Source organism: Scleropages formosus, chromosome 8, assembly GCF_900964775.1.
Source record: "Scleropages formosus chromosome 8, fSclFor1.1, whole genome shotgun sequence".
In the NCBI taxonomy this organism is placed as follows: Eukaryota; Metazoa; Chordata; class Actinopteri; order Osteoglossiformes; family Osteoglossidae; genus Scleropages; species Scleropages formosus.
The window spans coordinates 7,984,610-8,009,636 of record NC_041813.1 but is presented as its reverse complement, the minus strand read 5'-3'; the positions used below and the strand labels follow the sequence as shown (position 1 = coordinate 8,009,636).

Here is a 25,027-nt window from a genome sequence, read left to right as displayed (position 1 = left end):
AACAGTCTTTTTTTTGGTGTAGTCTTTCTGCATAGATTTTCTTTTTTTCCCCCCTCCGACATTTTTACAATCTCCATATTTGAGCCAAAGCAAAATGTCAGTAAACTGATCCTCCCAACACAGCCTCACCAAGTACTGGAGCCATCTGCAACAGGCTACAGTAATTACTTAGAGGAAACAAGAAAAAAATCTTGTTTTCTCAGCTTAACAGACTAATTTACCCACCAAGTGAATCCAGAATCCAAATATTCACGTTGTTGAGTTGATATCCCAAAGTAAGACTGTAAACAATGACTCTCTTCTATTTTGGCAGGTTATAAGAAAACTCATTCCTGAGATATACGATAGCTGATGGATGAACAATTTTTTTTTGTTTTTTTTTTTTTGGTAACTTTTATAAGGCTCTATATTTTAACACTGCTGCATATTGGGCTTTTGGTGCAGAGGTAAATCAGCTTGACTACAGAGAACAGCTCTTTCAGCATTTTGCTTTCACCAACAGTTTCCTTTCAGTTGTGACTGCTGGCATTGTGTCAGTTCATAACTGAGCAACAGGAACCAATATTGTTGGTTGGGTGGCAAACAGTGGGCAGTAAGAGCTTGAGGAATGACTGTTGATTGAAGGTACATTGACTCCCATCTGTGACTGTTGGAAAGCCTGCAGTGCATGTTTTGTTTTTATACAATATCTACTTGTTTGTTTCTGCATTTGTTTGAAATGGTGAAGCAGGATTCTGACAGACCCTCTGTCCCTAGTGCCTGCTGTCTCAGCCCAAGTTCTGGGCTGTGGAGGTGACTGCCCTGAGCATGCGGACCAAACTGGAGCGTGGCAGTGCTCGGCGGGTGGAGAGGGCCATGAAGCAGACGCAGGTACAGTAATCTCAGTTCATTGGAAGCTCCACTGACTGCTGTCATTTTCCATTGTTCCGTCTCACTCCCTTATCCACGTTCCTCACACCTTCCTGCTTTCTGCTAACTCACTCTCCTTGCTCCATCTCACATACCTGGGAGTAATTTATACCTTTGGGTAGATTCCCAGCTCAGGCGTGACATCATTTTGTCTGCATGTTTTCTGTCACCATAGCACATTTCTCCAGGTGTTCATTGAGTTGTCATAGTGATGACAGGTGAGGCCAATATTGGGGTGGGGGCAGTGCAACAGTGTTGAAGACTGGAGATGTTAGACCTGGACGGGCTTTGTGAAGCTGTCAGACTTACAGCAAAAAATGGCACACAGCAAGTCTGGTTTCAATTTTGGAGATTTCCACAAAAGCATCTGCCAGAGAGCAGCGGTCAATCACAGTCCAATATAAGAGGGCTCAACTGGGGTAGATGAAGGAGCCCTTGGGGAACCCAAAAGACTGGTTCAGAGAGAGCAGCAACCATTCTGTCTGTGCTGAAGGAAGAACTGACATCCACTCATCCCACGGCTTCAGCCATCACCATCACCTCCTGCTCCCAGTCCCCTTGGACTCCCTATCAGTCAGCTCTTCAGAGTTCAGAACCAGGAGGCACTGCTATACCGCAGAAGTATTCTGACAACCGATAGGAAAAAAGAGTAAAAAAGGAGGGGGGGGGGGAAAAAAAACTTGCCTTGTTTTGTTTAATTTCTGTCTCCCGTGTGATGTATTTCTACTTATCTCCATGGCTGCTGAAAGCAGGGGATAAAATAAAATGGCAAGGAAATCTGTCATGGGGCTGGGCTCTTTTATGCCACAGCAGGAACAGGAATGAGCCAGTCTCCATTCTGTCCCACAAACAACCTTCATGAGGATGCTGCTGTGGGCCTCCTTAGGACCTGTCTGGTTTACACTCACTCAGAAGGACATATTTGTCTCTGTTTACCATCTCGATCAAGCCCCAGATTGCAGGGAATAAGTAGCTGTGACCCGGAGGTTCCTCCACATAGTCCACAGGATTAGAATAAGCCATGCTGACTCCTCCTTTCTCCCTATGCACCCATTTGACAGTTGACACTCTTGGTCACGGATTATGAGCAGAATGGTAAAATAACATTTTCTTCCGTGCTCGAGTCAAGATGTGATGATGAGAAGTGACAGTCATTCTCTGCAAGGGCTGATGTGATGCTCACTTGTCAGGCTCACGTCCTTTTCCACCAGTTCTGGTCATGTCTCCCAACAGTCCTGACTTATCTTGCTTCCACAAATGTAAATATTAGCTAGCATTTCTGTTCTGTGCTTTCCATTTCTGGTCCTTTACTCTGGGTACCCTTCCATCTGCACAGCTGTCGTGTTTGTTGTCAGCCAGCTACAATAAATGCTGAGTTGATACAGTGAGCTCCCAGCTGGAGGGCAATTAGTGTTGCCTTTTTTCTCACCTTCTTTTGTGCAGCAGAGGATCCATGCTGTCTCCTTTTAGACCACATATCTCTTCCACATGCAGTGGATGTGGATTGCATGTATATTCTCCTGTCCCCCTCCAGGAGTTCCTCACCAGCCAAGTGTTGATGCCAGTTCTGATTAGAGGGACACATTTATGGTAACTTCTTCACATTGTAGTACTGAATTTTAAACTGGACAATATAAATTCCCCGCAGTTGAGGAGGACTCTGCAGTGAATGGAAATGGAAGCGGAAGTACACCTGTGTACACAATGGGGGTGCATCTTCTCTAGATACGTGTGCTTTAATTGTCACTACCTTCCAGATCACAGTGGAGTGGTTTTGAAGCAACTTGCCAACCTCTTCGTGAGTGACAGACAGCTGATGTAGGGATGGATGTCTTGCTATAGTCATTTCAGACTAACATCTCGTAGCAGCTTTTTCTTGTACCTGCAAGCCCTGTTCCCAATACCTGGTTTGCTGTTAATGTGCTTGTGAGGCTGCCTCCAGGCTGTGCCGCCAGGACGTTAGGAATAGTAGAAGGGGACATTTGCCTGGCAGCTGGAGCCCTTTCTCTTGTTTGCTGTCTCCTGACAGCGCTGGGTTCTTTAATTGAGGTGTCATGGGGTAACTGTCCGCCCACAAAGACACCCGAGTGATTGCACACTTTTTTTGTGCAGCTCCACCCCACACCCACTTTTGTCTTCATATTTGAGGTTAAGGGTGTTATTTCTCATGAAAGGAAACATTACACCTAGCGAATCATTAATTCCAGAATTTTTTCGGTTGACATTGGAGGCGGATATTCTTGCTGACTAATGTACATTGCCAGCAGTCGGTAGAGATGTCACATACAGTAAGGGGCTTGGGAAGGGGGGAAAGAAACACAAATACACACCCTCCCATGGCAAATTAGGCACAGCAGTAGTTGAGGAGCTCTGTTTGCTTCGACAAGTTACTTTGCGCTTTCATTAAAACCCAGAATGCGTTGTGGACAAAGCAGATTTGTTCTGCATTAAATTGAATTTGTGAGTAGATCGATAACGCCCCTCAAACTGAGTAGGCGTTCTCGCTGCGGTTTTGAACATCAGAGGGCCGTCAATTTAAAAGTTGGGGAAACAGGTGAGCTGGCAGTCTGGCTTTCTCCATTGTTGTTTTTCAAAGCCACTACACCAGGGGAATATTTTAGAAGGTAATTTAATGAAAACATTTCAAGACAAGTTATAAATGCTCTAACATAGTGGATATTGGCTGACAAAGAAGTACATGTTGTGCCCCCCCCCCCCCTTGGTAAGCTATAATTAGGTATTTGTATTCATAAAGGTCACAGAGTGTAATTCTGACTGAGCTGTTACTGTTGATTAATGGTTCTCACATAACCAGTTGATGTATTTTACTTCACTTTACTGTATACTCTTGATGTAGCCATTTATGTTCCTTTCTCATTCAGGTATGGGCAGTGCATATTTCAAATATGTCAATTTTTATGAGGTATTTTTTCTAGGTTTTTGTGAGATGTATTTCCTGTTGTCTTCTGTTTAGGTCTGTAGTGCATCTTGGTTATATAAAGTTCCAGTCACTGCACATCTGTTGTGAATATCTAATTGTACAAAGTGCACCCATTTTTAGTGTATGAATGGTATTTCCTCATTCAAAAAGAGTTTTTTACTGGAATGATCATTTTTAAATTGTTATAACTAACATTTGTCATAGTTGAAAGGTGACCACTGACTGACTGTTTTTGATGAGGCGACAAGTTGTCTCTTCCTGAATCCTCTAAAGTAGTTTCCTACCCGCCACCATTTGTTGGGTTTTCCACTTTTTACTGTAGCAACAATTCCCAGAAACATGTGACATATTTATCATCTAGAACTATCTGCAGTCATTAAATAGGCAGTTACATTGCATTCATTTTCCAATGCATTGACCTTATCTGGTCTGATTTATAAGAGTTACATTTCTGCAGCTGGAACAATACGCATCACTGGAGTCACTTTCAGGCAGAAGGACTATAAGTCTGCATGGGTGAATCACTGAGCTTTATCCCATCAATAGACATTAACTGTACAAGATGTTCATGTCAGAACATCTAATGACCTATTCCAAGGGGCACTTTCTGCTATGTGGTAGCTCACTTTTGCTGGAACCACTGCAGAGTTTCATTGGATGTTCTAGGCAAACAAAACTCCAGTTTCTGCTTGAACTTAACAAACGTTATTTGTCAGAACTTTTGGAAAAGCAATATCTCTTGTGGCAAAGATTCAGCCATGTCCTGGCCTCGTTGTAGTAAACTATTCTTGGCTAGTTTCTCAATGTCATTAGAATTCACTGAAGGCAAAATTTCAGGTACTATTAATCCACTGCATAAACATTTTGAAGCAGTTTTGGCTGACCCAAGATTAGAAGGAATGCAGACTTCACTTTATGCATCTTGTAGCACTTTGCCTTATGATTTTTTTTTTTTTTTTTTTGAAAGGTACAGGATTTTATTTAAAGCCACCTTAATTACACCTTACTGCACTCATTCAAGTAATTACTGCTCAGCGCTTTGACCAGAGCTGTTCTGATCTGAGCCCTTGTTGAATATGTTTAATAATAGTCATCTAAAATTTGGAAGAGCAACAGGGAACTGGTGGTGTTAACCCATTGTTTCTTTTGGACATTGGTGCCTGAAAACCAAGGGATATGTTTTAATGACAACCAAAGAATCAGGCTGTGACAATTTGACAGCTGCTTGCCTAGCTGAGTTATAATAAGCATTTTGTGGAGATGAGCACTTTCTCTCTGATGTGCGTATTAACTTGAACACATCACTTGTAAAGATGAAAGTACCCAGAATGCTTCAAGTTGCTTATATTTATTTAGCTGATGCTTTTCTCCAAAGCAGCTTACAATGATACTTACCCATTTATACAGCTGAGTAACTTTACTGGAGAAATTTAGGGTAAGTATGTTGGGTACTATACTATAGCTGGAGGGGAGACTGGAACCTGTGACCTTTGGATCCAAAGGCATCAGCTCTAACCACTACACTACCAGTTGTCTTGTTTTGATACCATTTATTTACAGATGAAATGCACATTTTAATGAGGTGCTTTTTTTTTTTTTGCTTGCTTTTTAATGTTACTGCAGTTTGTCTGCTGCTTAGTGTGCCTAAACAGAATTTTTGGTGGTCTTCACCCTTAAGTGCCCTGTGTTTCAAAAGAGTGCGATACTGAGTAAATTCTTTCTGTTGTTAAGTAGCAAACACTTCTAATAATCCCTAGGCTCAATAAATTCCCCCCGTGAGGGACTTGGATATGGTGTACATGGGTAACCTGTGTGGGAATTTAGAAGATGCACATGTACCTTAAGTGTTTGAAGGTATCCACTGGCTGTGGCAGCGCGAAATTAGTTACCCACAGTCTCTTGCTAATAAACTGCGCTGGTTGTTAAAGAAACTGATTGCAGCAACTCAACCGGAAATTTAATTTCCAGACAGTCGGGTTCCGGCACCCATCCCCCCCACCTTGGATGAAGTAGCTGACTTGGAGGCAATGTAGTGTCTCTCATCAAACATGGGTGATAAGTAATGTAGGATTTCCCTGGGCTCCAGTGGACCAGGGTCTGGCCTGAGATAATGGTTTCTGTTCACCTTGTCCTCCCCCATGCAAAATGTACTTCCTCAAACTTGTGAGATACTACCAAGAGAGGTGTCTTTGACTGTCTATTTTGTAGATGGACATGTAGTGTGGGAGTACCAGGGGCTAAGAGCCCTTGCTAAAGAGGATAGTTGTGCTTTAAATCCTCACCTTGTTAAGATTTCAAGGTGGAGGACAACTGATAGGGTTGCTGAAGCAGGAGGACTGTGAGCACAGACATGAAGTTTTTCCATGGGTTTCGTGACTGAAACCCTTCCAGCTCCATGCTACAGAACTGTGGTGACATCACCCCTTTATGCAACAAGAATTCATATCAGATTTTAGATGTGGTTGCTCTGTGTAGTGATGACTGCCTGCATAAAACAGGTTTTGGGTAATATTAGCCATTTTTGGACAGAAACTAGAAAAAGAAAACAAAGAGATGAACACGATTGTTTGTTTATTTCAGAATAACAAAAGAGCCTAAAGAAGCATATCTTGGCAAGGCTGTCACACGTCTGAAATGCAGCATATTGTTAGGCAATCAGAGTACCTCTTCAAGGGTAAGCACCTCTCTCTGTAAGCTGTCAACACATCACCAGTGCATGAAGGCATCTGTTGGATGGCATGTGGTAGGTAGACCTTTGAAGGCTGACAGATTACCACGCAACAATGCTTTGGTTATTTTTTGAGCAAAGGGAAGATAGCACTACATTAACAGAGACCTTTACCTCATTTACACAGTTATTTGGCAGTTTTTGTTTTTATTGGTGGACAGTAGATTTTGCACAGTGGCACCATGTTTTGTGCATAATTCTGCAGTCTAAATATGTTGCCTTCTAAGCATGGCTTTACCTTCACCCTTATCTTCTCCTTCAGCTCCAGCAGCATACCTGGCTGCTCTTCACACACTCGTAGCCGGAGCTGGAAACCGGGCTTCTGAGTTACGCTTCGCTCATTGGCAGGAGTTTCAGATTTCATGGGTGCTGAGGCCATCCACCCTACAGCATCATCAGAAAGGGACAGCTGGTAACCAACAGTGCTACGGGCGCTGCTCTGGTGCCATGAAGAAATGTGTTAAAAGGCTTGGCACTGCTGGAACTCATCTGTTCTTTTGTGGAGAACTCGTCCTTCCTCCCGACAGCTCAGACGGTCTTCCAAGGCACGCTTGCATAGTGGCCAGCCTTGATGGCAGGAACGCAACATAAAACCCACATTTTACTCCTTTGCAAAGTTAGGCCTTGGACTGAGAAGGCCCCCCTCATTCCAGGAGAAGCGCTCTCTGCAGGATGTGGGGGCAGAGTGCTCTGATTTTGACAGGAGCCCTGGCTTACTTTCCTGGATCTCATCAGCTGAAGAACTTCTGTCAGGCTTTAGTCCAATATTCTCCTTGCTTCCTGACAACAACATCCAATCACACCTGCGCACATCACCCTTGTCACATAGTGTTAATTAAACACTTGATCCTACATAATCCCCCCCCCCCCCAAATCTTATTGTTGGAGGCTCCATCTTTTCACACTCTGGCATTCTGATCTGAAGAGCTGCTCGATTACAAACCGGGGGCTAGGGTGTGGGGGATGATGAGCTGTTTCAAGGCTTTTATACATCGCAGACTCCCAATTCAGAATGGAGTCGAAAGACGGCATTGCTTCATCCAGTAAAAAGTTATTCACTGAAAATTGTGCTCAGACTGCAGATCTTAGAAACTGCTTTGCAATATAGAGTTCTGATGGAATTACTCCCTGTGGGGTAAGGTGGTTAAGGTGCCTTTGAGACCTCGTTGTTCACCTTTGTGTAACAGTTGAGCCACAGCTAAGCCCTGCTTCCATTTCAGACACTGGTGGACCACTTTGAAGAGAAGAGCTCCCCAGTGGCTGAGCGTCTGAAAGTGTTCTACAGTTGCCAGGTGCCTCCGCGATGGACCCTTCAGGTAAAGTCCCTCCCTCCTGTTGCCTTCTGACACTGCCTACATGTTTCAGAATGAGGTAGCTATTGCCAAAACTTACTTTTACTGCCTAATTTGTCACCGGCTGTGATCTTACATGATTTATGTTTTCACTGCTAATAGGACTTTCTTTAAAACTCTGTTTCTAGCTCTGTCCTAATGAGATTGTGTCAAATAGTACAGTAATTGTTTTATGTGATTACTTTCGTGAGGCTGGTGTTTGTGACTTTGCAGCACTATGGACGGTAAAGGACATTTTTATTTGTGTCTTATGGTCACATGTGTGGAACACTCATCAGCCAATCGGAGTGCAGTGGAAACCTGCCCTCGTGATGGAGTTAAAACGCCAGTATTAACGGAGGAGTTTGGGCAGAGAGATAGAGGCTCCCTTGTTCCCTGTGTTCCAACCCCATCCATCACTAGGGGGACTGTTGTTTGTAATTAGCCAGCATGTCAGTGTACTGATGTAATCCTGTCCCCGGCTCTCCACGAGAGTATTGCTCTGAGGACAGAGGACAAACCTGTACTAATCCCATTGTCCCAGGATCCCGCTGAGCAGCCCTCCATGTGCTGGTGTGGGCGGAGGGTTAAATATAACGTCTGCAAATGGGTTGAGTAAGTAATGTTGCGGCACAGAGGTCGTAATGTAGCAGCAGCTGTAATTTCCCCATTATTGCAGCCACGGCCCCCAAGTCCCATTCTACCTCCCACATCACTGAAACCGGCAACACGAGCACAGCAGCAGCTCCATTTCTCACACTCGGGTTGCTCGCCAGCTTGTTAAGGAGGGGGTAACGTGCAGAGGCATCACCTGGTCTGTGGTGCCTCTGCATTCTCTCCTTGGTCAGACGAAACGTTGCAATCTGTATGTCCTATAGAAGAGTTTTCTCCGGCTCTGCTCCTGCGCTTCACTGTTGGCTTGCGTGGTTAGTTTATCAGAAATGTTAGGCACTCAGGTTATGCTCGCTAAATCAAGATTTTCAGGTTTCACTGGTTCTCCAGCTTTTATTCAGACACTACTTTGATATTATGTATGAGCTTGCGGTCATGCTGTTCTGCAGACCCCTTGGGTAAGCCACCGATGCACTACATCCCCTTGTTTGGGAACTGTAAAAACATAGAAATGTGGGAGACCAAGGAAAGGATCGTAGGGGTTCTGTATCTGCCATCAGCTTTAATGTAGGAGTGAGGGCCCTACTGCTGCCAGGGGAGCCACACATCACCGTGGCATACCTCACGGGCGCACAGCGGGCTTCTTTGCGCAGGCACAGAGCGGTGTAGGGAACCTCTGCTGCTTTTGTGTAGTCCTTTACAGCATTCTCATCAAAATGGCTGACTTGAATGAGGCTATTCACCATGTCTGTCACGTCCCACTTTCGCAGCACACTCTTACACGTGACCCGAAGCCAGTGACGACGGGAAATAAAATCTTATTTATTGCCTCCATCGCCTTTGTGGGACGTGATAGGCCATGCGAAAAGGGGTAGGGATAGGGGAGGATTTAGTGAACGACTCCTGGGTCTGCTTTGTGACATTTCGAGCTGGGATTTAGAATTTTCTGGATCTAAAGGAGAAAGGGTTCCACACAAGGTGGCATTTCTCATTGAGGCGCCAAGGTAGTACATACAGTCCCCGGATTACGACCGTCCAACTTATACAAAACCCATAATTACGATCCACTCCCCCGTAAAGCCTACTATATTAAAAATTTGAGTTATGTACAATGATTCGTAATAACAGATGGGTGCTACTTTGCGACGCGCATCAAAACGTTGCGCATCTACAGTGGTTCATTGGCTCGTGGGTGAGGACCGTGAGCCCGAGGTAGGATATACTTCATTCTTTTCAGTCGGGCCACGTTGCTTTTAACAGTGACTCGTGTGTTACTGTATTTGGCTTTGGTTTTTACCCTCCCACCCATGGCACCAAAGCATAAATGTGATGCAAGTGATGGTGATGCATCAGAGAAATGGAAAACAGTTACGATTGAAACTAAAATGGAAATAATAAAGCGATCGGAAAAAGGATGAAACACCAGCGAGCATTGGAAAAATGAACATTAAAGTTTTTGTTTTTTTATACACACACTCTCTCTCCTGCTCCTGTCTTTCTCTCGCTCTCTCTGTTATAAATACTGCAGGAACATTTATCTCTTTCTATGTCTCTCTATTATAAATACTGTAGTTAGATTTATTATTATTACATTTATTATTATTATTATTATTATGGTATTACACTAAAACATTTTTAATATATCTGGAAGTGTTTCTTTAATGTTTTTTATCCATAGAAAGGTATACGATATACTAAGACAAACATTTCACTGACATTAGACACGAACCATATCCAACTGTTCCGACTTAGACTTAGGAAGGGAACTTGCTCATAATCCGGGGACTGCCTGTAATGAGATTTAGCACTTTCTTCGGAAGTGAAGTCACATCTCAGGGAGAGTCATCTCCCTGCAAGCCTAGGTTCCCTGTGGCAGGAGACACAGGAGCCTACCTCCAAGCTGGTGCTCTGCCTGCTGGGAATTGAGTATTTGCTACATCTCCTGCAAACAGCATGTGTGGTAGAGAAGCGCACAAGTGCTTTCTCTCAAAACACGGACGGTAGGGAGCTCGGTGTGGGCCTGTTAATTACTTGAGCTGCCTTCAGGTTTCCAGCTGATAAACAAACCCTCCCATGTCCCTTCCCACCAATTCTGTCTTCCCACTGGTACAGAATCAGAAGAGCTGCATGATATTGTTAAACTGTGATCTGCCATGCAATGAAGCACCGAAAACAACTCTTCCGTATTTAAAACCAAGTTAAAATTAGGTGTCATTGGTTCAATTTGTAGGTTACATGTGCACTTTTTGATAATTTTGGAGCTTACATGACATTTCCGTGGCGATAAACCCCCAGATTTAGCCCAGAGGAGACTGTGTTAATCCACAGACAGCTAAAGGTTCATTAACTGACCCTTCCCCAATTGATGTAGTCTGTGTGTGGATGGGATATATGATTCAGGTGTGTGGAAGGCTAGGAGACCACTGCCTAAAATCCACCAGAGAAGAGGTGCTGAGACCAGGCACATATGGGGTTGTACTGGGATGAGATTTGCCACATGTGCCTCACCCTGCCTTGGAGCAGAGCCTTTGCGTTTTGTGCAACCGTTCAAACTGCTTGCAAACATCAGAACCTTTTGTCAATATCTTTCCATCTAGGTATGCTAGTGAGCTCCACATGGCAAGTCTTACCCTTTAACTGTGCAAACAGACTTCACTTGTATGTCATCTGTGTGAGTCACTTTCCGCCGTGCCTCCCCACAGCGTCAGCTTGCTAGTTTACTGATGGACCTCGGCTGCACCAACTCCGCACTGCTCCTGTACGAGAGTCTAGAGTTGTGGGAGGATACGGTCATCTGCTACGAGAGGATTGGCCAACACGGAAAGGTAGGCAAGACCCCAGCCTAGCTCACACCATTAACCATTCAGCACCAGAATATCCTCACCTCTAGTAGCAGACAGCAGGCAACATAAGGGTTTGAGCCATCACCTTACAATTAAAAGACCAAAGTTAAAATTCCACTCTTGCTGTAGAACCCTAAGAAGGTGTTTACCCTGAATTGCTGAAGGAAAAAGTTCTGTGCTATATAAGTAGGTAGGTAAATGCAACCAGCTTAGTATAAAAAAAAAAAAAAAAAACTTTACATTGAAAGATACTTTGGAGAGAAGTGTCAGCTAAATTAATAATATTTATTTCCTCCCTTGAGCAGCAGAGGTCAGTCCCATACACACCTCTAATCCAGAACACATGTGAGTGGGAGAGTTTGAGTTTTGGCAGCTGTAGCCAATCCTTTCCTCTGTGACCAAAAGTGCACTGCCAGCCACTCCATTTGACCATAAGCCACAATGAAGCCAGGAGAAGTGGGCTTTTCATAGTCATACCTTTACTGGCTTCCTCTCCAGAACCGTGGCCTCCTTAGGAAAGTTAGTTATGCTCCGATGACAAATCAATAGGAATGAATTTGGAAAAAATTGCTGAAGTATGGAGTTGGTCTGTCCTCTTTCAGGTTCTAATTTCTGTCAGTTTGCTATTTAAGTAACACAGCGAGTGATCAGCAGTGATATTTTGATAATTGTTGTTCTCAAGAGATATGAGAAATTTTATCTCAGTGCCATATTTTAATAACAGTGAAGAATACTCCAAAACACCAGCATGTCGTACATCTGTTGGGTTTCAGCTCACTCTGACTCTAAAAGATCCCTTCTTTCATTTGAGATAAATTGCTAAGATGAATAGATTTTGCTTTTAAGTCTCATTGACCAATCTATGGTCACACTATCTGTTGAAATGCATACAGTGATGCACAAACACATTCCGCTGAGATCCTCTGACTCTTATGGAATGAAACATGTACCGGAAACATTCAGTCGTCCAACTGGTACCCTTAAACAGCAATTCCCATAGGCAGTGGAGGCTGGTCTTAAGTAAGCTGTCATAGAGCCTCAGAACCTTGAATTAGATTTCATTGCACTTTTGTGTGGCCTGTTAAATTGTTTTGTCTCCCAGTTTGATTACCATGGTGCATTCTTGTCAATAAAAGGAAACAACCCCCCCTTTCTTGCTTGGCCCAGAGCAGCGTGTAACTTGTAAAAATGCTATGCAATCCATTTGTCTGGAGTCCTTTCTGCTGCAGCTGGCAGATGCTTGAACAAGACGTGCTGTTCTGTCTGCTCTGAAAGCGTACTTATGTGAATGAAGCAGGCTGGGGCGCACCCAGAGACGCAGACTGCCTTTGAAAAAGGACACTTTTTATGATGCTCTCTCCCTGCACGATGTAGCACTGCATCACTGTCATAAATTGGAGCCAAATGTACGTGTGTCTTTTTTTTTTTTTTTTAAAATATGTCATATATATATCATGCTATAGCGAGATTCTGGCTTTTGGAGGTAGGTGAAGGAAAACCATCTGTCTCGTGTGCTTGTGCATCATTTGACTGCAGGGCTACAGAGGCCACAGTGGCTCGATCCGCAACTCTGCTTTGACCAGGAGACGGACAAGCTCAAGCTCAGCATGGTCGATTCCTCGCTGTAATTAAGTTGCTTTGCAGTAGCGGAAAGAGAAAAGATTGGGTTCTATCAAAGGAGACATTGAATTCATTGAGAAACCATTAGCCTTCCGGTTCCTTTTCTCACCCGCATTATTTGAAGATGAAGTGGCCCTGAGCTTCCCATCAATTAATATGGTTAATTATTGTGAATTGTTTAATTCTTTTCCTCCACTGATTTAAACGATTTGATTGACATACATTGTATTCTCTAGGGGACATGTCTTGGAGTAAAAGTCAAATACCTCACAGAAAATAATGGACAGCATTGTTAATGATACTCTTAAGCCAAACCTTGCATTGCCCTTGATTGATTTTTCTTTTTCCTTTTAAAAAACACTTCTACCAGTTGTAGTGTTGGAGGATTCTGTGAAATGGTTGGCTACATACAATGTCTGCATTTCGAGGAATTCTAAAACTTCCACTTGTTCTAATGGGAAACGACTCTGGGGTGCTGACTGGTGGCTCCCCTCCAAGGCTGTAAAACTGGATCCTCAATCAGACCCTTAAAAACGGACTGAGTTGTCAATGTCTTCTGCCAAATCGCTACAGTTTTGGTAGAGAACATTGTCTGGGTGATTTTTAGCCATCTCATACTGTACCTAGGAAGTATATTTTAATCACAGCCATGCCCTTGTATCATGCCAGTGGCAAGAGCGTGTCAAGGATAATTGGGAAGCTTGTGCTGCGTACATAAGAGATGGCTTAATTGAATAATTTCTTGGCTTTTGCTGTATTAATGAGTGGATGTTACTTGTTAACCTGCTTTTGTCATTGGCGGTAGGCTACCCCCACACACATGTTATCAGATGTCAGAAGCTTACTCTTCCTCTCCTATATACAGTTGTTTATGTCTAAATCACTGCCACGTGGTTGCACCCCACATTAGCCCTTTGTCACTCTGCTCAGAATGGCACAGCTCAGCACTCGTGGGAAGATTTTGCTGTGATGCTGTGGCACAGTTCAAGGCTCCCTAGCAACAGCGGGGCAGGGTTTCCACTCTTGGGGTAGAGGTAATCCATGCTCCCCTTAGTGTCAGAGCAGCAGCTGAGGACGAGAATACCCTCTCGCCTCGCTTCAGTGCCGTGGCCTACTTTGCTGTAAAGAATATGAGATGAAGACAAATACTCCGAATGCAAACTTGCTTGTGGTCTGGCAACAGCCATGAGGTAGTCTGTGATTATCTGAGGCTGTGGTGATATTTGAGAGATTAATAGTCTCCGACGATGACATCTTGTGATTAAAAGTTTGACTCAATGTTGTTGAAGAATTTATAATACGAACATGTCATTTAAAGCTTAGTAGGTAGTCTTGCCACACAGAGAAAGTTAATTGCGTATAAGTAACTGTTCCTTCAAAGTATGTGGAGTATTTATTTTTTTAATTAGAATGAATCATGGATGTGTGCAGAGCTTTTCTGTAAAAGCCATAGTTTTAACGACAAATTCCGCCATGTTGTAGAGAAGGTCTGCTCAGATCACCATGAAAACATAGCTTCACAGTGACATGTGGTTACAGCTACTGGGATACACTTTGTGAGGCCCCTCAATATACCCTGGTCAAGTGCGCTTTAACGGTCTCAGTACATCACTGGTTAGGTTCTAAGTTTGCTGTCTTCACTACAGCTTTTCCCTGATCGGATGCCTCCATTGGTGCTTGATCCTGATTGGATGTATCTGGTACAGCTTACTTTCTCGATGATGCTTATTCCCTAATTGGCTGTCTTGGCTAAGGGTTGTCCAATCAATCCCCTGATTGGCTATTTGCTGAGCAGCTTGTGCAATGATTCGTCATCTCCATGGTCGCCTGCTCTCCTAATTGTTACCAGGGCAGTTCGGTCCATTTTATCTTCTCCTCCGTGGCTTGCCCCATCCTTCTGTTTTTCCTGTTTTTAATTGGGTGCTACCCCCGATTGGCCATCTGTGGTGTGCTTAGTACCACCAAGTGGCTTTATCCTCTGTGGCTTCCTTAACCTATTGGCTGTCGCCATTACAGTTTGTTTCACTAGTTGGGGGTCTCCGTTTTACCTGCTCCATTGATTGCCCAGTGTCTTTGTGACTAGGTCTGCTTTTATTTCTCCAGAATTTAATGTGAGGCACAATGTCTCATATGTACATCTCTGAATGTACATACAGTATACACATTTAATTTAATAATTATACTGGCTTAGAATGAACTGAAGATTTTTGTTACATGATCTCAGGATTGTCTCATCCTTGTTTTGTTAGTCACTGGATGAGCAGCAGTATCGTACACATTCCTTTATCGCTGTCTGAAGTACATGTTTTCAAAGAAGACCCCTTCTGGGAAACTGGGGCAGACCAGTGGCAGAAATGCAGTGACACAAAAAAAAACTCTAATGCTTCCAGCTGTAATCTGATTAATCTTCTTTCCTGGACCCTTTCTGTTTTTGTTAAAGCTGATGAGATTATTTCAAATTGAATAAAAAGACACGAGTCTTTATGAGCCAACCCATTCCTGTAAGTCATTCTATGTGCATGCTTGTATTTCTGTCTGTCTGTCTTTCAGAACCCAGCTTGCACTTGAATTTCCCCAAGCATTCTTGCAGGAAAATACCTCTAAATTCACTGAACAATTCTGAATTCATTGTGTCGTGCCTCCTATAGAAAAAGGTCACTTTTCTATGCAATTGTGTTTCAGGCTATTTTTGTTGCAAACAATCATATGTCTGCTTTTGCGTTTAGCTGTTTATTATCTTGTAGGGCTGCTGTCCAGTCACTTATTGCCATCACAGCATGATTTTTTTTTTTTTTTTTTTTAAAAGCACAAATTAAAATGTTTGCCATGTGAAAATAACATTGGTTTTTTGCCGTTTTGTAGCTATCGGCAGAGAATATTGGCAATAATAGTATGAGATTACAACAGGGCAACAAATTTACATTGATTCATTTAGCTGCCACTTTTCCTCAAGACAACTTAGTATTCAGCTACTTAAAATTATTTATCAATTTTGCAATTTTACTGGGGCAATTTTAGGGTAAAGTGGGATACAAATCTTTGGGTGCAAAGGTAGCAGCTCTAACCACTATGCTCCAGCTGTCCAGCTAATTTTAATAGTGAAGGGACTGGCATTTAAGTAAAATATTGTATATGCAACTTTTTTATTACCAATTGATTCATTTTCCCCAGCAGGAATTTTTGTAAGCAGTAGGTAAAACAATGGCTGCTGTTCTGGTGCAATACAGTTTTTGTGCTTGTGTGTTTTTTTTTTTTTTTTTTTTTTTTTTGGTTTGATGAGACTATAATGGAACAATCCCCCGCAGGCAGAGGAGATCCTGCGACGTGAGCTGAAGAAAAGGGAGACCCCCTCACTATACTGTCTGCTGGGTGATGTACTGCGAGATGCACAGTACTATGAACGTGCCTGGGAGCTTTCAGGTCATCGCAGTGCGCGAGCACAACGCTCCATGGCTCTGCTGCACCTTAGCAATAAGGAGTTCCAGAAGTGTGTGGAGTGCTTTGAGCGCTCGTTGCGTATCAACGCCATACAGGTGGGCCACCTTGCCACTGAATCCCATCTTCTCATTGCTTTTTCACATAAACCCTCATGAGGTCACTTGTTTGCCCACCTCAAGGCAATGAAGGTAGCGCAAAGGTATGTGCAGGTCATGAGTCATTGTCTTCCTTGTTGTGATTGAGGGGTTTGTCACACTGGTTGCCTGACTATAAAGGAAGATTGACACATCTACTGATTTGCTTGACCCTCCACTATGCTTTCCATTCACATTTACCACCCAGTACATCACCTGCCACTCATGATGCCTGACAGGATGACTCATGCCCAACCTAATCAGACTTTCCGGAGTGTAGCATGGGCTGTTTGCTTTTAGAAGGAAGCACAGTGTTTCTTTAGGTAGAATGCAATGTGCCTCTGGGATTGGTGTTGGGTCCTAAGAAAAAAATGCACCAATTATAGTGAGCAGTGCTGGTTTGTGGGGTAAGGGAGGTACACTTGTACTGTCGGGCTCATGTCCTGTTCTCTTTTTCTCTTTGTCTCCTTAAAGTTGGGAGTGTGGTTCTCCCTGGGCTGCGCTTACTTTGCTTTGGAGAGCTACGAGGGTGCTGCCAGGGCCTTTCAGAGATGTGTGACCCTGGAACCAGATGTAAGTTTCATGCTCCTTCTAGTGTCCTCTTTCTCGTTTTCACTGTGTTTGAAAGGTTTAGGTCAGTTTGGTTTATATATGTGACATGAAGACGAACCAAAATGCAGTCTACCTTGCATTTTAGATAATGGATATACTACATCTCAGCTGTGTTTAATCAGTGTGTGTTTTTGGGTTTTCCACCTCCAGAATCCAGAAGCCTGGAACAATCTCTCCACAGCTTACATTCGACTCAGACAGAAGTAAGTGGTCAGCATGTCAATCCTTGCTCCTCTGTTGCTATGGCAACTACTTAATAGCTTTCCCTCAGCCCTGTCCAAAGAAGTGGGATCCATTGTTACATTGCTATACTATTATTTAATTTTTTGATGAATGATAATGGTTTTCTATACCTGTGATGTGGTCTTGCAGTCTTTCCATCAAAACTTCAGTCCTTTAACAACACTCAATGAGCTTCACACGGTAGCACTGGACAGCATTTTTCCATACCTGAACTGTACAAAGGAGCTTGGAAGAAGCAAAGATGCAGGGTTTCTCTGAAGCACGCTAGCAGTTTTAGGCTTTAGATTAAAACATGTGTGGGCTGAGATAGCACTGGTCAGCTGGGGTCCTAGCAACTCTAATTGGAAAAGTTAACCTGGCAGCACCCACCTGGTATGGCCTATGGTGCCCGTGCTGGGCAGACCTTCTGGGTCCCAGCCAAAGGAGTGCATCACAGCAAAAGCCTGCGCTTGCCAGATCTGCTTATTTCCCCTGAAAACGGGCATCCTGGCGGAGACATTCTCTCCCACTCCTGGGATCCTGCCCCCGGCCTGCTCAAATCAACTTGGTGCTTTCAGGCCTGAAATTAAACCACAAGCTCCTATTAAAATCTGGTTAGTGCTGTTAATTCGGCTGAAGCCTGTTTGAGAAAGCAGCGCATATGTACAATTGAGCAGACACACAGAGTGCCATGGGGGGGGGGGGGGTGAATCTCACAATAGCATGTTCATTTTGATCCTGTTTATCTTTCACTCCCTTTGCAGAAACAAGGCCTTTCGTGCACTACAGGAGGCATTGAAGTGCAATTATGAACACTGGCAGATCTGGGAGAACTTCATCGCTGTGTGCATCGACGTGGGCGAGTTCGGTGAGGCCATCCATGCCTATCACCGCCTCATGGACCTGCGGGACAAGTACAAGGACCTGCAGGTTATTGTCTCTTGTTCCAACATGTTTCCATAAGCCTAGTTTTTCAGTTGACATTGGCCTTTGGTGTAGAAAGCAGTTACTCCTTGGCAGGCTTTGTAAATCCTGTTGGTTGGCAACACTTACGTGGTCAGTGTAGTTTGGTGATTTAGACCTCTGGTCTCCCTCCCCACTCAGCTGCATTCTGTGCTCTTTAGCATAGACAACTCTGCTTTCTCTGCCTATTTGTTCTTGGTGTTAGCTGGCAACTGCAAGATATTCATTTCCAGTGTCAGCTGGTTGGTCAGTTTGTGCTTCTGTGAGATCCTCACATCTTGTCAGTTAGAATGTAAAACCATATGCTGAAAAGTTAATTTTGTAGTGATACATCCGTTATCTTAAATAGGATTTCAAATCATGAAATCCTCACTTGGCTCTCTGCACCTTCTCACCCTCACATGCTCATTTGCATGTTTGAGGGGAACTTTTAGGCAAGTACTTTATCACATTAGAGGGTAATTTTATCCCCCTGACAACACTTTAAAAAGTAACCACTATTTCGGAAAGTCAGTGGGATTTTCGTCCTATTTTAGGTTTTTTTTGAATAAACATCTCTGTCTTGTACTTTAAGGGGTTGTTAAATGGATGTATGTCATACCCCTTAGTTTTGTCTCAGCAGATGTTTGTCGTACCTTATGTATTCTACTTTTGCGAGGGCTTTTATTTTTTTATATTGTGCTTTTTCAGGCTGTGTTTGTGGAGAATGTCTCCTACTATGCCCTGGTCTCGGTGGCTGAGAAAATGAAAAGGTTTTGAAATGAGATTTGATTAATTGGAGGTCTATCACTTACTCTTCAGATTCCCACAATCTTCTGCTGCTTAAGAAGTCAAGAGCTTCAGATCACAGGATAGAGAAAATGGCAAAATGTGCCCAAGGCCCTGCACTTTCACATGCGTTAAATGTCTTTTACACGGTACTGCTTCTTCAGTTTTTATCAGCGCTTTACTCCATTTCCGATCTTCTGTCCCCTTCATAAGGATATTACTTCTCTTCTTAATTTCATGCTATAATCGGATGCAAGGGGGAGTGTTGCAGAGAGATCCATACAGTTTCCTTAACTTGTCACTCTCTATCCTGAATATCTTTCATCTGAAGCTTCCATTGAAACATTTAATTTGCTTTTACCCTCCTCATCATCCGTGGTCAAAGTGTATGCATCATGGCATCTCCTGCTGAGCACAAATCACTGTAAGCTCTTGAGATTCTTGCCTTGAAGAGAGCTTTGCAGCTAATGTTAAAGGCAATAGGAATTAATAGTACCCCCCAAGACTCTTATGTCACACCAAAACTCCCCATCCTCCACCTGAGATGAGTCATATTGGCTTTCTAAAACCCTGGAGGAGGAAGACTGAGCATTCGCAGCCCTCCCCCATGTCTACACTGGGATGTGATAAATTGGCCACTGGATTTTTCTTTTTGATAATACGCATGTTTTGCTTTATGAGGTATGGAAAATGAGATGTTCTGGTGCAGACCACACACAGCTTGAAGGTCAGAGAGACCATGTAGAGGGGAGTATTCTCAGGTTGATTCCGTATTTAAGCCCTTGCCATGCTTTTGTATTCTGGGTGGCTTTTTCCCTCCCTGTAAAAATGAAAAAAGAGAAAACTACACAATGTTTTCATCTAACTGTTAAAGTTACCTATTTACTGTATTGTCCTAAGGAACTAAGCTTTTAAGGTGTTGCCCTATGGGGACCCAGGTGGTAGTCAGTAGCTCAGGTTTTGCCCTCTTGGTATGTGTTGGTTTGTTTCATCCTCTTGGTTTGTAGCTGAGTCTTGGGATTTGTGGTAGGGTAGTGGTGGGGATGCCACCTGGGAAGAAAGCAGGGGGATTTGAATATATTTCCTGCTACTGGAGAAACAAGCTGATTGGTGGTGGCCAATTCCCAAAAGAAGGAGATGTTTTAGCACATTGATGGGACAGCAAGCAAAGTTGGCTTTAGGAGGGGAGGCACCACTCCTTGTCTGCAAAGACAGACCTCTTCCAGTTAGTCTCATTCTTCCTCCCACTGTGTCTCAGTCTCACAGTTAAGCAGTTGTCTCTCTTGTGAAAATTTTAAAGAAATTAAAGTAGAAAAACCCATTTTTCTTAAAAAAAAAAAAAAAAAACCTTGTAGCACTGGTGTGAGCCTCCAGCAGAAATAAGGGTTCATTATACTGAATAGTTTGAGCAAGATTTTTGTCACATTGCCATGGTATAATTTGAACAGTATATACATATATTTGGAGGAAGTAATTTTCAATGCATTAACCTGCTGGTTTCTATGGTCCTTTGTGTGTGAATTAACACATATTTTAAAGCTGTTTGAGAGCCTTCCTTGATTCTTGATCTGCTAAAGATTCACTAAATGAGACTGATCTTTTATGTTATGGCGCTATTAAAATTTCCCAGTACGAAGGGGGCTTTTTCGGACACTTCCGGAACACCAATTATGGCTTAGCAAAAGTGGAAAAATCCTTTATGGAACATAGGCTGTATAGTATTCTAGCTGTATGGAAAACAGACAGGTGTTTATACACATCTTCTTCTACATGACCTATATGCCTGAGCCAGTATTAACCATACATCCTTTGCAGAACACAAGTGAGCAAATTCGTCTGTGCTGGGTAAGCCACAGCCTGGTTTATTACACTGGGCTTGAGCAATTCTTTCTCACTTCAGCTGAAGTTATGTCTGACTCTGCCACCCTGCTTCCTTTCCCTGTTCCCAGCTCTCAAATCCGTGCTTCCAGCAGAGTATTTCCTGTAAACATTAAATCCTATAGAAAAGGCACTGCCTGGGCACCTGGGAGAGAAGCTGCTTGTTAATCGCTCTCACACTTGTTAGACGAGTTCTTCAAAGGAGCCAAGCCTGGTGTTACTTCTGAGAGTCGGCCCCATCCGTACATCCCACCCATTCAACACACACCGAGAGATGCAGAGATTTGCAATCCAGGACCCCATTCCCCAGCCCATGGCTTCTCCCAGCCTCCCTGCTTCAAGTTTTGAGTGCCATTAGTATTCCATGGAGCTGGCAAATGATTCATAAATAACCTTCCCTGCACAGACAGGATGAAGCTCTGCATATTGCGGCGCTTCCTGGGTTTTAGTGTGCAGTGCGGCCTGGCCCAACTCAGTCCCACTGAGATGCTTCCTTCTGATACCATCTCCACCCACCTGACCTTGCTCATTTATGAAACACATATGTGCATGCCATGGCTGTGTTCCTGTGTTGAGATTGAGCCAAATATTGTGTGTGTGTGTGTGTGTGTGTGTGTGTGTGTGTGTGTGTGTGTGTGTGTGTGTGTGTGAGAGACAGTTTATTTATTGCCAGGGTAAAAATGACAAGATACAAAAAGTATCTGTGTTTTTGATTGTCACCTCCCAATAGAGGGCATTTTGACAGTTGCATAGCATTTGCTATAAGGTGTTGTGTGAAACTGAAACAGCAAGAAGACTGAGAGGAGTCCAAGACAGCTGTCATCTGGGAGTCCAGCTGTGAGACTGGACTGATGAGCTGGTCAGACTGAGGAGAGGACCGGTGGAGACACGAATCTGTGGGACCAATGGGAGTGTTTCTCTGGGTGGCAGGTGCTGGAGATCTTGGTGCGGGCCGTGGTGGAGGAGTTAACGGACAGCCGAGGAGAACAAGCCACTTCCCTGAGAGCTAAGGTGCAGGAGCTGTTTGGTAGGGTCACGTCCAGGACAACCACTGATGCTGCTATCTGGAGGAGCTATGCTCGGCTGTATGGGGATGGGCACAGCCAGAACCCAGAGGACAACGAAAAGGTGAGTGCAAGAACCACCTTGTCTGCTTTATTGTGCAAATACAGTATGCATGGTGAAAAATACCAGTTGTAATAGACTCTGGTGACATTAATAAGATGCTTGTAAGATCATTAACGGATTGGACTCTTTAATGAGGATTTGATGAAGCTGTTCCTTAATCATGCCACTAGTGTACATTGCAAACTCTGAACCCCAGGGGTGTTAGCAAACAGTATTCACTTGCATCCATGAAGAGTGAATGTTTTCCCAAGCCTGGGTCTCCAGGCTGCACACATGTTGGACGTTCCTCGCTTTGCAAGGCTGTGTGTGGACCTTACGTGGTATTACAATGTGTTCCTGAAACAGCGGAATATACTTATGACCTTTTAAAAATGTAATAGGCAGGCTTTTATGATGTGATCGCTCTGTGAGTAATTTGTGACCTTTATACGTGTGTACACTTGTATGTGTGTGTACATCTGTTTCTGTGTCTCCTCTAGGCCCTGCAGTTCCTGTCTAAGGCTCACCGCTGTGACATACAAGTTAGCGGCTGGGAGAAAGATCCAGAGAGCTTTGGGCTTCTGATCAGGAGAGCCACGGAGCTGGCCAAGCGTGAGTTCTTGTCCCACGCTTGGCGGGAGTGTGAGAGCGGGGCCAAATGCAGCCACCACATCTGACCACAGCAAATTCGTGGTCAATTTCCACTATGGAGTGGCTCCACATGTCTGGTCACGCTAAATGGAAGTCTTAAAATCCTGAACAAGGACAAAGGAGCCTGGTACACTCTGCGGCAGTCCTCTAAAGAGCAAGTTCAAAATAGATAGTAACTTAGCATATGTCTGGGGCAGGGTCTGTCCAATAGGAGAGCCAGAAAGTTGTTCATCTTGTGAATGGCCAACTATTTCATTACTGGAGGCAGCAGGTTGAATTAAACATGAGAGGAACTCTAGGGCTGTGGCCCTAGAATAGTAATATGGCCACTGAGCTCTCTTCAGTAGCATCGTCTGAGCAACGCCTCAATTTGGAACCAGGTCATACATACCATTGTCCCTTCCCTCACATATATGCATCCATACACCCAGCTACCGGCGATCTGGAATGAGCCCCTCCACCACAGATCATCCTCCTCCAAAACACCACAGTGTTGTTGATCTTAATGATCTATTAAGAGGGTGAGACTAGCTAATGTATCGGAACATACCTCCTCACCTCCCTCTCAATTCTGCTGTAATCCTTTTGATGTGCCTGGGAGCTGAATCCACGGTGGGGGGAGGGGGCTGTAGAGGAAGAGCACGTTCATAAATCATATGGGCCTGACCTTTCCTATTGGCAAGGTAGGTAAACCCAACATGCTAGTTGTGAGCATGAAGAGAGCAAGAAGCACCACCGCTGGTTCTCTCCACAGTCACACAGAGTTAGAAATTATTTTAATATGGCACATCCACAACCATTTTCTCTTTGATGGTTACTGTGGGTCACGTGAGCTACTATATCTAATTTTTTTTTTTTTTATCCAGTACGTAATAATACTAGGTGGTAGTATTATACTCCCAGAAATTTTGAGAGAAAGAATACTTCTTTGACAGTGATTGTTCCTAAATGTCCTTGCTTATCACACTGCTGCCACTGTACATGCCAAATTAGGACAAAATAAGATGGTTGCGATGGAGAGGAAGAGGGCGCAGTGGCGCAACGGGTTTGGCCGGGGCCTGCTGTGTGGTGGGTCTGGGGTTCGAGTCCTGTTTGAGGTGCCTTGCGGCAGACTGGCATCCCATCCTGGGTGTGTCCCTTTCCCCTCCAGCCTTACGCCCTGTGGTGCCAGGTTAGGCTCCGGTTCGCTGTGACCCCGGTCAGGACGTGTGTGTGTGTGTGTGTGTGTGTGTGTGTGTGTGTGTGAGAGAGAGAGATGCAGAGGATTTTATTTTATTTTTTTATTGTAATCAGTTTTACTAAATCACATAAAATCTGGAGCTTATTCATGATAGTCATACATTTTTTGTCAGAAACAAGAACTATCAAAAGGTGTAATATAAAGTGTTTGCTTTCCTATTATAGCCTTACTTTTCTGTTCATAATTAGAAATAATTTAATTTATACCAATACATGTCAGGGATGCCCTAAATTAAACACCGTGTGGAATTCTTTGTGTAGTGATTTTCGAAGAATGTTTGTAGAAAATGAGTGACTTGTCATGCCAACAGACTACGAACATTATACGAGTGCATTCAAAGAACCTTGCAGCCTAAAACAAGAGTGAGGGTTAATTTTTCAAAGTCAACTTGTCAGTCCACACGGAAATTGTCATACACAAGGGAACAAAATTTAATTTCTCTTTGGACATATAGTGCAAATGCAGGACAGTGCAGTGCACAGGCCAGAGTTGGGCAACAATATATAATATAGACAGACAACATAAATAATATAAAAAATATTTACCTATACAGTACAAAGAAACTATAAAGGATATAATTTTCTCCACTTTTTTACTTTCTCAACTGAAAAATGACAAGTTACGCTTCTGTTTTAGGGTTAGGTTCATAGCTGAATTCCAAACTGTAACACTTGTTATGAAACAGCTAGCTATCACTAAGATTAAGACAAGTGTCATCATAAAAGTGTAATTAAAATTTTAATTAACATTGCTCAGCTGACAAATATTTAATAGGTTGGCTATTTTATCTCAAACCTCCTTGCAGCCACAAATTGTAATTCTGATCCTATCAGATTGGTTCAGTGCAGATATTGAATGAATAGAGGGGACAAAATTCAGCAAGTCAAGTTCAAATCAAAGTGGTGATAGAGAAATTCTGTGGTGGATCATGGGAACTGTGATTTAAGGTGAAATCCCGCTGTTTGAAATACAGTCCTACCCCATGGTGGTTTTTTATTTTTGGGGGACCCTGTGTCCATTAGGAGGTTCT

The 25,027-nt window shown here is 43.4% G+C and overlaps 1 protein-coding gene across 2 annotated transcripts in view; it reads left to right on the top strand.

The window, feature by feature from the left end:
• The window catches only part of ttc27 (tetratricopeptide repeat domain 27), a 70,738-nt gene that overhangs the window by 44,158 nt on the left and 1,553 nt on the right, over positions 1–25,027 (top strand). For both annotated transcript variants that reach the window (XM_018765994.1, XM_018765996.1), the window contains 9 exons: positions 757–870; positions 7,799–7,894; positions 11,224–11,346; positions 16,290–16,517; positions 17,031–17,129; positions 17,319–17,371; positions 18,155–18,320; positions 21,930–22,127; positions 22,607–22,718. In XM_018765994.1, the coding sequence (XP_018621510.1) occupies positions 757–870; positions 7,799–7,894; positions 11,224–11,346; positions 16,290–16,517; positions 17,031–17,129; positions 17,319–17,371; positions 18,155–18,320; positions 21,930–22,127; positions 22,607–22,718 (1,189 nt within the window). The remainder of the gene's footprint in view (positions 1–756; positions 871–7,798; positions 7,895–11,223; positions 11,347–16,289; positions 16,518–17,030; positions 17,130–17,318; positions 17,372–18,154; positions 18,321–21,929; positions 22,128–22,606; positions 22,719–25,027) is intronic.